At 35.1% G+C, this 14,242-nt stretch overlaps 1 protein-coding gene across 1 annotated transcript in view; it reads left to right on the top strand.

Annotated features, from left to right (window-relative positions):
- The window catches only part of LOC137398053 (leucine-rich repeat protein soc-2-like), a 37,853-nt gene extending 23,883 nt beyond the window's left edge, over nucleotides 1-13,970 (top strand). The window contains exons 12-18 of the mRNA XM_068084154.1: nucleotides 994-1,134; nucleotides 1,866-2,006; nucleotides 4,865-5,086; nucleotides 6,874-7,014; nucleotides 8,323-8,463; nucleotides 11,855-11,995; nucleotides 13,844-13,970. Of these exons, the coding sequence (XP_067940255.1) occupies nucleotides 994-1,134; nucleotides 1,866-2,006; nucleotides 4,865-5,086; nucleotides 6,874-7,014; nucleotides 8,323-8,463; nucleotides 11,855-11,995; nucleotides 13,844-13,970 (1,054 nt within the window). The remainder of the gene's footprint in view (nucleotides 1-993; nucleotides 1,135-1,865; nucleotides 2,007-4,864; nucleotides 5,087-6,873; nucleotides 7,015-8,322; nucleotides 8,464-11,854; nucleotides 11,996-13,843) is intronic.
- The last annotated feature ends 272 nt before the right edge of the window (nucleotides 13,971-14,242 follow it).

Here is a 14,242-nt window from a genome sequence, read left to right as displayed (position 1 = left end):
TATCACAATGTATTACTTAATGCCCTACTCAGTCCTGTGCTAAAATTCTTCATGAGAACTGTTGTAATTATTTGCTAATTACAGTAGTATCAAGCTATTCCTAACACTTAATACGTATAGTCACTAATTAAAATTTTGTTAAACATAAGTTTGTATTATTGCATAGCTAAATCAATATCTTACTGTAGCTGCAAGCCAACTGGTTTATGTAAATACCTGCTTAGAATAATAGTCCAGTTCCTCATGATTAGAAAAACATGCTTCAGATGAAACTCCTCCAAACCTATTAAACAACATTTGTCAGAGTTTGTTTCACTGGATTGATACAGGCATAAACGTTTCATGTTTATAAATAGGTCTATCAAAATGAGTAGAACATGTTTTAGCTGACAACTTATAACCAAACTCCAAACTTATAACAAATTTCTTTGTAAATTTCAAACGGCACTTAGGTGCTGTTTGAAAATTTGTAGTGCACCAATTTCAAAGTGCAGTTTTGGAAAATTCATGTCAGCTATTACATTACACTTTTCTGATTATTTAATTACCATCACAATATCAAAATTTTCATGTTCAGTAACGTCATTAGATAGATTATCCAGGGCAACAATATTTTGTATAGCTGATATGTTTATTAATATTATAGTCATCAGTGGAAAATTTTCTATCCCGTTCAAGTCCGTGGCTATTTTCTTTACTTTTTCATCATTTCCTTTTCCTATCTCTTCTTTTATCTCTTTATAACTTTGATTTTGTTACATGAATACAGTATATCAGTCAAATTACCTGTAAATGTAAACTTTTAAATACAATACCAAGCAGCTAAAAGGCATCTCAGAGAAAAAGAACTTCATACTTACAGGCAAAATAAACCAATTATACACTTACAGCAGATGTCATTAAGATGTTGTTAATGTGTCATCAATATAAATGACTGTGGCATTGTAAATGATGTAATCGATTTTGTGGGAAACATTTTGATGCTTGTTACAGATTAGATTCACTCACCAATCTGAGAGAATTGGATGTCGGTGAGAATAAACTGGGTTCTGAGTTTTTCATTGACATTGAAAAACTAAGATCTCTAAGGAAACTCAAGTTGAATTGTTGTGAGCTGACAAAACTTCCATTCGGGTCAGTCTGCCTAGAATTTCAGTGCAAAATTTAGACACGGTTTTACAGCGACGGCAGTTTTTTACGTATTTTGGTTTATTGTGTTTGCTGATGAAAATTGATGTTACATAAATATTTTGCTGCAAATTAAGTTCTTAATCACAAATTTTATTGAAAAATGAGAAAAAGAAATGTTTAGTGCGTGCACTATGTTTTTCGTTCTGTCTATTTGTCATCACTCATTTTAGGGTGCTTTGTTCTATTTTATGTACTATAATTTCTGCTGTTGTTTCATCAACATGTTTTAAAATGCATAACATTTTGGTTGGCTCCAAAGCAGAAATGTTAGTCGGATCTTAAAATAAACAAATAGGACCTCATTTTGCTATCTTGCATGTCTACTTTATGCGTTATTTGAAAATTCTATGTCTGACTTTGTTTCATGAGTTTGCAGTAAAAACTAATGTTTGTTCAAATAAAGTTTGGATACAAAATAAAAACATATTCTAACAAAAAATTAAGTACATGTATGTAATTCTTTGCCATTTACATAAGGTATTTTTAAATAAAGTATCAAATATATAATTTGACACCGATGCTTATCTGTTGATAAAGGCTGGTAAACATGTACTTGCAGGTCTAAAAAATCAATGAGGTGGTGACAACAGTTAAATTAAAGAATTATCAACATGAGTTACTTGGTACTGATTAATTAATTGTACTAGCATTGTGGTTACTTTGGAATTTTTTAGCTTTGATTCACTGACCATGCTGTCAGAGTTTGATATCAGTGGCAATAAGCTGGATCCCGATTCACTTGCTGGCATTGACAAGATAGCTTCACTAGAGACACTCAACTTAGGTTCTTGTGACCTGAGAAAACTTCCATTCAGGTCAGTCTGTATATGAACTCAATACAGCATTTTCACATAATGCAAACAAATAAAAGTTTATCCATATGAGGGCAATTAAAAAGCTGTAAATACATGTATTAAACAAAAAATATTCAAAACTCCAAATTTTGTCCTTGCAAAATAGTTTATAATTTTCGGCGGTTTCCTTTACACTTGTGACAGTCGTCAAATTGAAAATCTTGGCTCCACATGACCGGGTCAATAACCACGAGCATTCTTGATTTCTGGCGGGCTATGAACTGGAAACAGCTTCACCGTCCCCCTCCGGTTGGCCTCCTCCTTGGTTGTAATGACCAAAAAGGTCATTGTGGTAAATCTCATCAATAAGGACCCCTTTCTTAGGATGCCCTTCTTAATTGTTCACTATTGTGCCATAAGATTTAAGAGGTCAGTGGTCTTCGTTGACGATCGACTTGTTCTGCCAAAAACATAGTACCCGCACAAAAAACTCCCAAGTTCAGCTCCAAACTATATATATGCGTGATATTATGGGTGAGTCAGTCCGACTAATAAGGTTCTTGCTGGTACAACCCTCAAGCCTGGGACCAAGAGCACCTGATGTCTCTTGACACAGTCTTTTGTCTCTTGACCAGTATGAGGAGTGGACGTGGGTGGCAACCCTGAAAACCAATAACGTATATGGAGAATCTCTTGGCTAAGCTGTCTCCAAAAACGACTCTGTTTTTAATGATGAAAAGGGTCTTGTCGACTCACACCTGTTTTATGCTCTGCTTTCAACAACGGAGTCAGAACACCAGGTGGAGTGACTAAACCTTAAAGAAGCGGACTAGGAATTGCAGGACCGACCCGGCGAGATACCGAGATATACCTGACCACCAAGAGGAGCTTGAGCCACCGAGAACAAACTGAGGGGCAGAGAGAGGAAATGTAGGGACCGAGAGGAAACTGAGAGACTGGCAAGATGCCCAAGTAAAAGAACAAAGGAAAATGGGCGGAACTCAAGCTATGACTAAAATAATAAACTTGAGAAAGTTATCATTGAAAGTCAGACTCTTAATGTACACCCTCTTTGCATATGATTGCCACTTGAACACGGTGTTGTTTTTTTACTGTCTTGTGAACGGTAAAGGGAACCAGCTATTTCCTCGGTCATATTACACAATCTCACATCACTTTTGACACTTTACTAACTTGATGAGCATAATATAATGTTAGTTTTACCATTACGATTTATTTTTTAGCTATGAGCCACCTCATCTCATTTATGGTTAAATTTCATTGATTGACACTTTCACTGCCAACCATGTACAAATTCGGCTATCAGCCTAGTGTCAGCCATTTTACCAAATATTGCGGATATTTCTTTATGATATGTATACAATCTACTATATAAACGGCAATCGTTGTGTGTGTGTGCGTGATTGAATGTCCACCTTATAGAGTACCGTACTTTTCGGACTATTACCCGCTACTAGGTATCTAGGGCGTGTTAACGGGAATCAATGGTTAATACACACATCTATACATAACCTACCTATTCATCGGTTTTACACAAAATCACATCACCTTCGGTTTGCGCGTGCCTCTTTACGGCGCCCAACAACACTGGCACATTTGAAACAGTAAATTTGCTGCCGTGGTATAAAGCACCGTTCTGAGTTCGGCTGCCTATACAGCTATACAAATGTACTAATCATTAAATAAAATGAATTAATGAGTAGTAATTTACATGCAATTAATTATTACTGCCAACGTGTACCGAGAAGGTCAAGCGAACGTTGGTTTCTTGCGGTCACTGGAAAGTGCAGTTCTCTCCTACTAAATTTCTACATGAAAAAGGTAAGTTTTTCTTAATCAATGTTGTATTGTATATGAATTGCCACACTTCCACTACATAACCCTTTCACTCGCGTCCGTGTACAAATTTAGCTATCGGCCTACTGCCAACCATTTTGCTGATATTGCTTAAAATGTATACATTATTTTTTCAATTTCAATCACGATCTAGAAAGTTTGTTTTGGTTATATACTTCATTTTGCCAACATGTCAACAAGCACTGTTATACAAAAAATACGTTGTGTCTATACTTTGTGCATTTTAATTATTTGTGTATTCACAAAAATTTGATATGGCTATAATTTCATCAACACAAGTAGTTATTTGTTTTTTAACTCGGACGCATTTAATGAACTCGCACAAAAAATCTTCGTTTTTAAGATGGAAATTCTCAATTGAAGGTTTAAAGTTAAATTTAAGGCTAATTTTATAGAGAAATTTTTGGACAACACTGTTACTACTATAAAAGTTTTAAAGATTGTTGGTTATGTTATCAACGAATAATAAAATTCAGTTGCTAGCAATTGCTGGGAAAGTGGCAAAAATGTGTTTACGACAGTCGACCATGGTAAGCGCATGAATGAGTCTACTTCAGTGAAAGGATTGACAACGTTGGATTTACCACTGTTTGTGATAGTAAACATGTTCATTTCCTTCCGCAGCTGAGTTACTTTTGCTTTTTTTCAGCTACCAGTACTACAGATCTACAGCTACTTCAGAACTTGCACGGGCACTCCGAGCGTTGCGATAGGCGATGGTGAAAAAAAAGTGAGCAGTGTATATTACAAAAAAAGCACACAATCTCATTCAATTTTGGAAATCCTTGAAGCAATGCAATGCCTTCTAAAAAGCCTACTGTTTAAACGCAAGAACATATTGATTCCTGTAGAGAAAGGGACCAAATTTGCAAAGCAGCAGCAAGACGAGCAGAAACTGCAGAGCAAACGCAGCTATGCCCACAACAAAGCGGAACTGCTACTGCACCTGCTAGAAGTGCAGAAACTGCAGAGCAAACACATCTACGCCTACAATGAAACAGAATAGCAGCTGCTAAAAGAGCAGAAATCGCTGAACAAACACAGGTACATCGAGAGCAGGCCAGAATAGATGCTGCAGCCGCTAGATGTGCAGAGACTACTGAACCAACCCAGCAGCGACTCAAACGACACAGAGTAGCCGCTACATCGGCCAGACGTGCAGAAACCTCAAAGCAGATGCAGCGGCAACAAGAACATGATGCACTAGCTACAACAGCTGCTCTGTGAGCCGACTTTTCTGAGCAAACAAAACGGCGACAACAGCGAGATGCACTAACTACAGCAGCTGCTACCCGGCGTCGTGTATGGACAGAGAACTTTGCACTTGACTACAGTCCTGTAACATAGTATAGGGCCATATTTTTCTATGGGACGAATGTCCAAAAATGCTCCAGATGTAATGCCTTACGTTGAAAAGGCGAGAGGCCATATATGTAGTTTATATAGTAGATTTTATTGATAATAAATTTCATCAACACGACCACATTACTGCTGCACAGTTTGTATATACCATGTCAAAGCACAGGCTATAGACAAAGAACTGGTGAGTCATGATTAGTGTTTCAAGCATGTTGAAGTCTCAATTCAATAAATGCTGTTGATAGCTAAGCAGTGCAATAGGAAAACATTTTCTAAAATTTTTTAAAATATGTAAAAAATTTCAAGTCTGCCAGTTTGAAGAACGTCAGTTTGCCTAGCGATGTCAATTTCATAATCAGTTCTGTGTACAAAATTAGGACAATTCTGATTTAAGTGGTTCGAGACTGATGCATTGTAGACAAGCTGTAACACATCGCATATTTCCATTGGTCTCCAACATTATTGACATATACAACTGCATATGTGTATGCAGCCAGATCAGCACAAAAATTTCAGTAGATTGCATATTTGGAGTTGTTTTACAGTATGAAAGACAACTCTCAATAAAACTATTGCTTTGCGTAAATCCGTTCCTGAACACGGGTAATGCAGCTAGTATTCTCTCAAATTCAAACTCTATTTAGAACATTTTTGTTACATATTTAATTTTGCCAAATTTTAACCAACATCGCTATGCACAAAGTCAATGTACATGTATTTATACATTGCGCAATGATAAAGCTATGTGAAGCTATGATCGCTGCGAATCTAAAACGATTCTCCACAGTGTTGTTACTTTTTCAAAACTATTACTTTCACCCCTATGGGAGTCTGTGCTGCAACTTCAATTATCTGTATAACCAGGAAGATTTTACTTTGAATTGGCTATAAAGTCACCGACATAACTAATTATCTGTTTTCTAACTCGTGCTGTACTTGACAAAACTTACACAAAAAATGTCCACTTTAGTTTGGAATTTATCAAACATTGATTTAATATTGTTTTGTTGTTTTATAGATAATTATTTGGACAACACTGTCAATTTCATTAAATTTTAAAAGACTGTGCGTTATGTTGATAACGAATAATAAAGCTAAGTTACCACATAAATTCACAAAAATGCGTCTGTGGCCGCAAAAGAGTTTATCATTCCTTGTCGTTGATGAAGATAACTACTTCAGGTGTGCCTTAGGCTTTTTTACATCCAAATCATAATCGATTTTGTTGAAATCGAGGAATCACTTATTGAAAAAAATGAGTTTGATTTTTGGGTAACACCTCAATGCAATTGCTTCAAAAAATGTATCATGACTGTTACTGTGTGAAAAAAATATCAACATATAAATTTTTGTATGAAAATGCCACAACAACATGATAAATCACAATTTGATTTTTGTTCAACATTTATGTTTGATAATACATCGTAGTAAATCATTTGAGATTCATAAAATCAGTAAACTCTGATTGACTCCTTATTGTGTAAAATTTTTTTGCGGGCATCATAACCGTTAGAATCTATTTACAGCTTTGTAACAAATGATTATCAAAGAATTATCATTATTAAGAAACAAAAAAGTATCACAAACGATTACTATTGTATTCGTATATTATGTTACTGATATTGCGGTAGCCTTTAACTGTTTCTTGCAGTATTGATTCACTGCTCAATCTGAAAGAGTTGGATGTTAGTGGAGATAACGTGGATTATGAATTTCTTGTTGGCATGGAAAAACTTGTGTCCTTGAAAAAGCTTAACCTGAGTTCTTGTAACTTGGAAAAACTTCCATTTAGGTGAGTCTCTATATAAGTTCCGTGCAACATTTTGGATGATTTTAAGTTGATGAACATTTATTTGTACATCTATGTGTCACCTGGCTACTCAATATTTTGCGGTATAGTCACAAATTATATCTTAGCACCAAATTAAGTTGTAAAGTATAATGAAAATTATTTTAAGAATTTTTCAGTTTTCTAGTGGCTACAGAGAAAACAGAGCTTTTTGTAAGCTTGAAATTGCAGCAAGCGTACATTGATGAACTCACATAATTAAAACTGTAAACAATCATTTTTTTGGAATAATCTCTGTAGTTTATTGCTTCAAGCCAATTGACAGGTTTTTTGCTAGTACAAGACAACAGTGAATTGACGCAAAGTATATTTTAAATATTCTAGCTGACCTATGATTTTGTACGTCCATATTTAACTTTCAGGTAATTTTACAATCTATCATGAACTTTCATGGATTAATAAATTGGTAAAATTGCCATTGTCAGCATCAACTGACTTCCGGTTGTTAGTTTTAAGTTGACTAACTTCATAGTTTGTTTATTAGCACATATATAGTACTTGTTGCAGTTGATAAATACATTAACTCTTGTGTTGAGCATCTTTTATGCTCAACTCGTATTTATTAGTTGTAATAAAGATGAATAATTATATATAGTCTAAATATAGTTTTTATTTTACTTAACATCTCAATTTTATTTTATCAAACGACATATTACATATGCAAAGTGATTAAGTAGTTGAAGACTTTTGAAATATTGCATCGAAGTACCACAGCGAGATTTTAGCTAACTCTTTGATATATTGTAACATGCATGCTTTGGGAATAGGTTTTTAAAACTATCGGAAAGCTGTAGAATTAATTTGACTTGGTAGATCTTTTCGGGAATCTCTCTAGTTGCTAGTAGACATCTTCATTTTCATAAACAGTGATTTAGAAGTTAGCCTGAACATTATTTGACAAATCTTGCTTTATGTTCTAAGATTAACTTGGTAATCATCGATTGGAAAGAGATAGAACATAGCTGTAAAAAAGGTGACCTTTAGTTCTTCACCTAATTTTTAATTAGCCAAAAACATTTAATACTGAGCCAGTATCTTTAGTTTCTTCATTGTGTATCGAGCCATAGTTACCATATTTTGAATTAAACATCAATTAAAAAACTCAACGTTCTTGGAAATTTTTAACAGAGGCTCGCAAGTCAAATCAACAATATATATAACAATGGGGTTCATGTAAACATATTGTTGACTGACTGTACCTTTGTAGAATAAAATTAGCGGTTTTGTGATGAACCATGACTGTTTTTACAGATTTGATTCATTGACCGGTCTAACAGAGTTGGATATCAGTTGTAACAAACTTGATTCAAATTCTCTGGCCAGCATCAGCCGCTTGAAGATGCTAGAGAAAATCAACTTGAGTTCATGTGAGCTTACAGAACTTTCATTCAGGTCTGTATGAATATAAACACACAAATGTATATTGGCCGGTTTTATAAAACAGTTTGAGTTTTTGGATGACCACCCAGGAAAAGTAAACTAAGCACTACGTGTTTGCAAGTGTGAAATTAGAACTAGTGTGTTGTGATGAACTCAATAGAAGACTTGGTATTTATACTACATATTTTTCCAACGTTTCTGATTTACGTTGAAAAACTTGAGTCCTGTTTGCATCCCCTTTGTACTTCTTAAAACAGTCTTTTCAATAAGTTGAATTCAAACGAAATATGGTTTTGATTGAAGTAATTCAAATTACAACTTAGGTACTAGTTAGCTTGTTATTTACCAGCTTTAACAATGAACAAACGCTAGTCATACTACTTTTTAACTTTGTACAGTAAGCCTTGATATCAGACAGTCTGCCAATAAATGTGGTTGATACATATATGCTTTACTTATTGTCACCAACTCTGTGTAGTTTTGCAATAAAAATTGGAAGTGTTTTAGATCTGTGATTTATTTTTAACATATGGGTAATGATCACAGAAACCATGGTTAAGTCGGAATTGAAAGAGTTTGGTTTATCTACGTTTGCAGAAGGAGGAAATTCTCACAGTTATTTTGGAAAAAAAAATTAATTCTAGCTTAATTACGGCAGGTTTTAGGGTCAATAAACTGAATGCACATTCACCATCAGTGCAAAAACATAGCTCTGAGAAAACCGGTGTTAGAGTTTGAGAAACGAAAACCGATGCATAATGTTTTTTACGTTTCAAAACGTCATAGCAACCGATATCAAGAAGTTGTGATATTCTTCTAGATTTCTGTATTTATATCAAAAAATTGTGCTGAGTTTAAAAATCTAAACAGATTTTACTCGTTTGTCATAGAAATACCTGTATATCTATAAGAAAACGTATTAAAAATAGATTGGATTGCATATATTAAAAACGGATTGGCAGTACTGCGATATCAGACGCAGCCAAGTCATCAACAAAATCTTTAGAAAAAGGACAACCGTAACATATTGCACACCATCGGTCTCTATATACTGTACTTCAATATTAGAAATTTTAATGATTATTCTTATAATTAAATCTGATGATAATCCTATAAAATCGAATAGTTATTCTTACAATTAAATATTGTAATAGTTTTGTATGAATCGTTAGGAAAATATCATTGTCATTCACTTTACTTTTACTGCTTTTGACATCAGTTGCAATACCAAAGTACTCATTACAGGTGTCCAAAATGTCAAAGTTATCTTTAAAATCGGCAAAAAAGAAACAATTACATTTATCGGACACCATTTTTCAGTATTTCCTGTTTAGCATAGCAACAGTTTTAAATTTTTTTTTCTGATGGTTAAAGACTTCTATTGGCTAAACTGACTTCATATTCAGAACCATCACTCTTTGATTGGTCCAGATGCACGTGTTACAAAAATTGTTACCAAAATTATAAATTCAGTTGGTGCAACTTCAAAGTCGGATAACTCAACTTCGTAATTTGCGACTTGACGATGGTTTCTGTGACCGCGACACACACACACACACACACACACACACACGCACGCACGCACGCACGCACGCACGCACGCACGCACGCACGCACACACACACACATATATATATATATATTTATAGAACAAAACAGAAGAAAACCATGTAAGACACAATCATAGCTGCTCTGTTGTCATGGGAAAAATTGCCATTGTATAGAGTTATTTGGGTTAGGCTACATTTTTGGTATTAGCCGCAGGCCAACATGTTGGTTGTGGCATGCCTGAGGGCGTTCTTGTTACGTTCCGCTTGGCTGCCCAGTCTCAATGGTTGCGTAACTTTTTCCATCCAATTGTCAATCTCCAATATAGAAGTTTGTTCAATTATTGTTCATTTGGTCATTGAGTGAATTGCCTTGCCCAGAACAGATGTTGCCTCATTCTATGCTCTGGCCGAGATTCCTTGTGAGCTAGCGCTCTTTTTTTTGTTTAGTTCCAGATTTTTAAAATTTTTCCAAATGGTTTGTAAGTCATCGGTCTTGAAGTTGCTATATTTTGAAGAGCTCAGGCTTTTCTGCATTGTCTTTTCTAAAGAGCCCTGTAAACTGGCAAACATTTTAATAGTCTTATCAAACATCCGGTCTTTGGCATTGCGGTCACTTTTACTTACGGTGTAGCAAACAAATGTGTTCTTCCTAGAGTGCTTCCTTCAAAGCTAACAATAATGGTAAGGCGTTCCAGCTGACTGTTCCATAGTTGTCACTTGTTTAAGACCTAACGGATGCAAGAGCTCATCTCTTCATTTGTTGGTTCATTTTTAACCTCATTAGGAAACAGTTCCATTTAATAGATTCTACAAACTAGACAATCTGCTGGTGTCTTTCTCATTGGTATTCCATTTAGTGGAGCATCACTTGCTTCCTAGAGACATCTCAGAATTTACATGGATACACAAATAAAACAAAGTGCTGTATTTTTACTGGTTGCATACTCTTTGAGTGACTGTCATATATCCACTGATGCTTTACAACCGCTGAAATTCCTTTATCGCTGAAGTGACTGCGTTCGCAGTATCTGCAGGGCAATACCCAGTGGTGAAAATGTCCTATTTTGGTTGGTGGCTGTTGGACTCGTCCTACTCTTTTTTTTGTCTTAAAAATGATGCTTTAACGGGAGAGATTTGCTGCTAGATTTTGTCTGTAAATGGCTTGAGTGCCTTTATGTGGTTGGACTTTGCATGGCACCGGGTTTGTTCATGCCACCAATTTTTTGGGCTTTTGTAAGTTTCAGCTCAATCTAGTTGCTCTTTGTGGTGTCTTTGAAATTTTTGCGGAAGCTTCCTATTTTTGTAGCTGATCACCCCTTCAAATAAATTGAGTGGATTTGGCTCTGTATTAGAAAGTTTGGCTATTTTTCTCCAGTCATCTGGTGGCAGTACACAAAGAAATACTTTAGTTTTACAATTTTCTGCAGCTTTTTGTTTGCTAGTTCGGTGCTATCCATCTCTATTATCCAAATTTTTATTTCTCCAACATTTCAGGTTTCAAACTCTAAAGCAAATACATGTAGTTTTGTAAAGTTAGATTCATGGCATGTGAAGTTGCATGTTAAGTATTGGCGCTTAAAGTATTAATTCATATTTTCCAATGCGTAGGCTTGACAATGCTAGTATATGTCTTAAATTAATTATGTCATAAAAATTCCACTATTTTTTTTATTACGGAACTTCTTGGTTTACTCAACCTCTGTAAAAGTTCAGCTCCATTGTAGTCCAGGCGGTATTGGATTGTGCTGACTATATATATTGGCCATGCTTGGCATGCTGGTCTGAGATGAGAGTAGCAGTTCATCCAATTGTTTGAAATATCTGTTATGTCAACGGTTTTATTGCCATTGCAGATTTTCTTCGCTGGCCAAACTAAAAGAGCTGAATGCGAGTGGCAATAAACTGTGTCGCTATTCCCTTGGTGACATTGATCAGCTGTCGTTGTTAGAGAAGCTCAACCTGAGTTCCTGTGGCCTGAGAAATCTTCCATTCAGGTATGTCTGTATATAAACATACAGAAATACTTTGGCATCATTCCACAATAATTGAAAATTGGCTCATGTACATGTTTTCAGTTTGTATTGTAGCCAAAATATGATCAAGCTAGCTAAATACCTGTTTACTAAAAGTGGGAAAGACTAAAAGTCAAGCTTTGTGTTGTTCATTTTTATCAAAGTTTTTTACAATGGTGGTTCCAATCTAAATTGAGTATTGTTTTAAAGCTGAAAAGAGTTTATAATTGCTTTATTATAACTTAGTAAATCTAGAGAGGTAGAAAGCACTTACAAATTGCAGTCATAAATTTCCAAAGTCCACATAAAGCTCACATTAGAGATTTTTTTTTTAAACAAATAATTTATGCTCTGTTTTTGTTTGGTGGCAAACAATAGTTTTTTATACATTTATTCAACTTTTTCAGTACTAATTAGATATCGGTTGACTGCCCCAAAGAACAATTAGCCTTTTAGTAGCCCTATAAATAAAACGGACTTGCGTGGAATTGAGCATAACTGGAGTGATGTTCAAAATAATCTAGATTTAATTTTAGCAGCCTAAAGTATAAATTCCAATCTACAGTTTGATTTAAATATTTTTGTTCCCTCACAACTTCCACTAACCAAATTTGGTAATATATATGTTAAAAATATTTTGATTAAAATGAACTTTGATGTTTCAATGTAGCTAACGAACAGTTGTTTATTTTTGTATTATGTGAGACTGATGGGGGCCTTATTAACGACAAATCAAACAAAAGTATATTCACTTCCAATCAATAGAACAAGTGTTATGAGCTTCTAACCAACACTACATTGATTATCAATCACTTTATCAATTGTAAATTCAAACAGTATGCTATATTATACTGAAATGCATTGCAGACGTTATTATGGATATGTTATGCATAAACCAAATAATAAGTTAGCGGCTAACAGACAACAACCGGCAAAAAAATACATTTACAGTAAAAAATGAATACACACGAAAAATAAAACTTTGATATATATTGATGAAAATATTGCTTTAAAAGTTCCGCTCAGCATGCCACTACCTAAAGCAGGAAGCTGAACACTAAGCTGTCATCACATTGTGCTGTAGAATATTTGGTTTCAATTCTCTTTATGTTCATTTGTCCTTGACCTTTTCGTGTTGACACTGTTACACACTCAACATGATCTAACCTTTATCCTCCCAGTATAGTCAGAAGTCTGATTCAAAGGAGGATAATGATTTGTAGTGTTTAGCCTTGCAAGTTCAAACCAATTGTATGTGGTCTTTTAGCCGCACTGCTCCTACTAAAAGTCATTAGCTGGCCCTGCTTTATGTAGTAGTTGACCGATCACATCTGGATGATATTTCAGGCTGGTGACAACTTTCCTTGTTATATTGTGATGTACTATAAGCAAATGGTGAATAGCAAAGTCAACAAGATAGAAAAAGAGTTTATTGTACCTTTGATAGGCCTTCTTTCTAAGTAGTAGTGTTGGATCATTTGTTTATCGTAGTCTAGTATTGTAACAGGCTTTCTGATTGGTTGGTTATTGTGCGTTCGGCGGTCTAATTTAGTGTGCTAGAAGTTCCTGTGATAGTTGGAGCAAAACAAAAAGAAATTTCTGTCAACCTAACATCCAGTGAGAACTGGTAGACAAGTAAAGTAATGTGACTCGCCTTTTTCAGAAGTAGACCAGGCTCTTTTTGTTTGTTTGACTTGGGCACATTTTTCCTATTAAAACACAATGTTTCGTAGGCATATATGTACGTTACTTGCTCGGGCAATTCTTTCATTAGAGCCAGGCTTGAATACCTATTATCTGTGAACAGTATACTACCTTGGTTCTGCATAGCCTACATCATGTCAAAAACAAATCTGTGTGGTACACCCTGAATCATGTGGAAGTTCTCTCGGTCTTGGCCAAAATTAAGGGAATATTTGCAAACGTAGCCTGTCTTGCTCTCAGCAAGACAGGCTGACAGCTGACAGGCTGACAGCACTCGGCAAGACAGCTAGCCTTTGCGGCCAAAATGTGTTTTCTTTTTTCAGAATGTACTGTTTGAAACACAACCTATTTGTAAACAGTAATAAAATCTCATTAACACAAACTTGCTGCCCAGGCTTATATACGGAAGAAAAACGGTAATTTAGTTTTTTCAAAACATCATGTATTTTATAGCAACGCTCAGTAGATGGATTCAAATTAAATACGACGTGGAGTGCTCTCATTATTCTCATAGGTTGGTCCTGA

Source organism: Watersipora subatra, chromosome 6, assembly GCF_963576615.1.
Source record: "Watersipora subatra chromosome 6, tzWatSuba1.1, whole genome shotgun sequence".
Lineage (NCBI taxonomy): Eukaryota > Metazoa > Bryozoa > Gymnolaemata > Cheilostomatida > Watersiporidae > Watersipora > Watersipora subatra.
The sequence above is the reverse complement of the archived record's forward strand: the minus strand, read 5'-3'. Positions and strand labels throughout refer to the sequence as shown.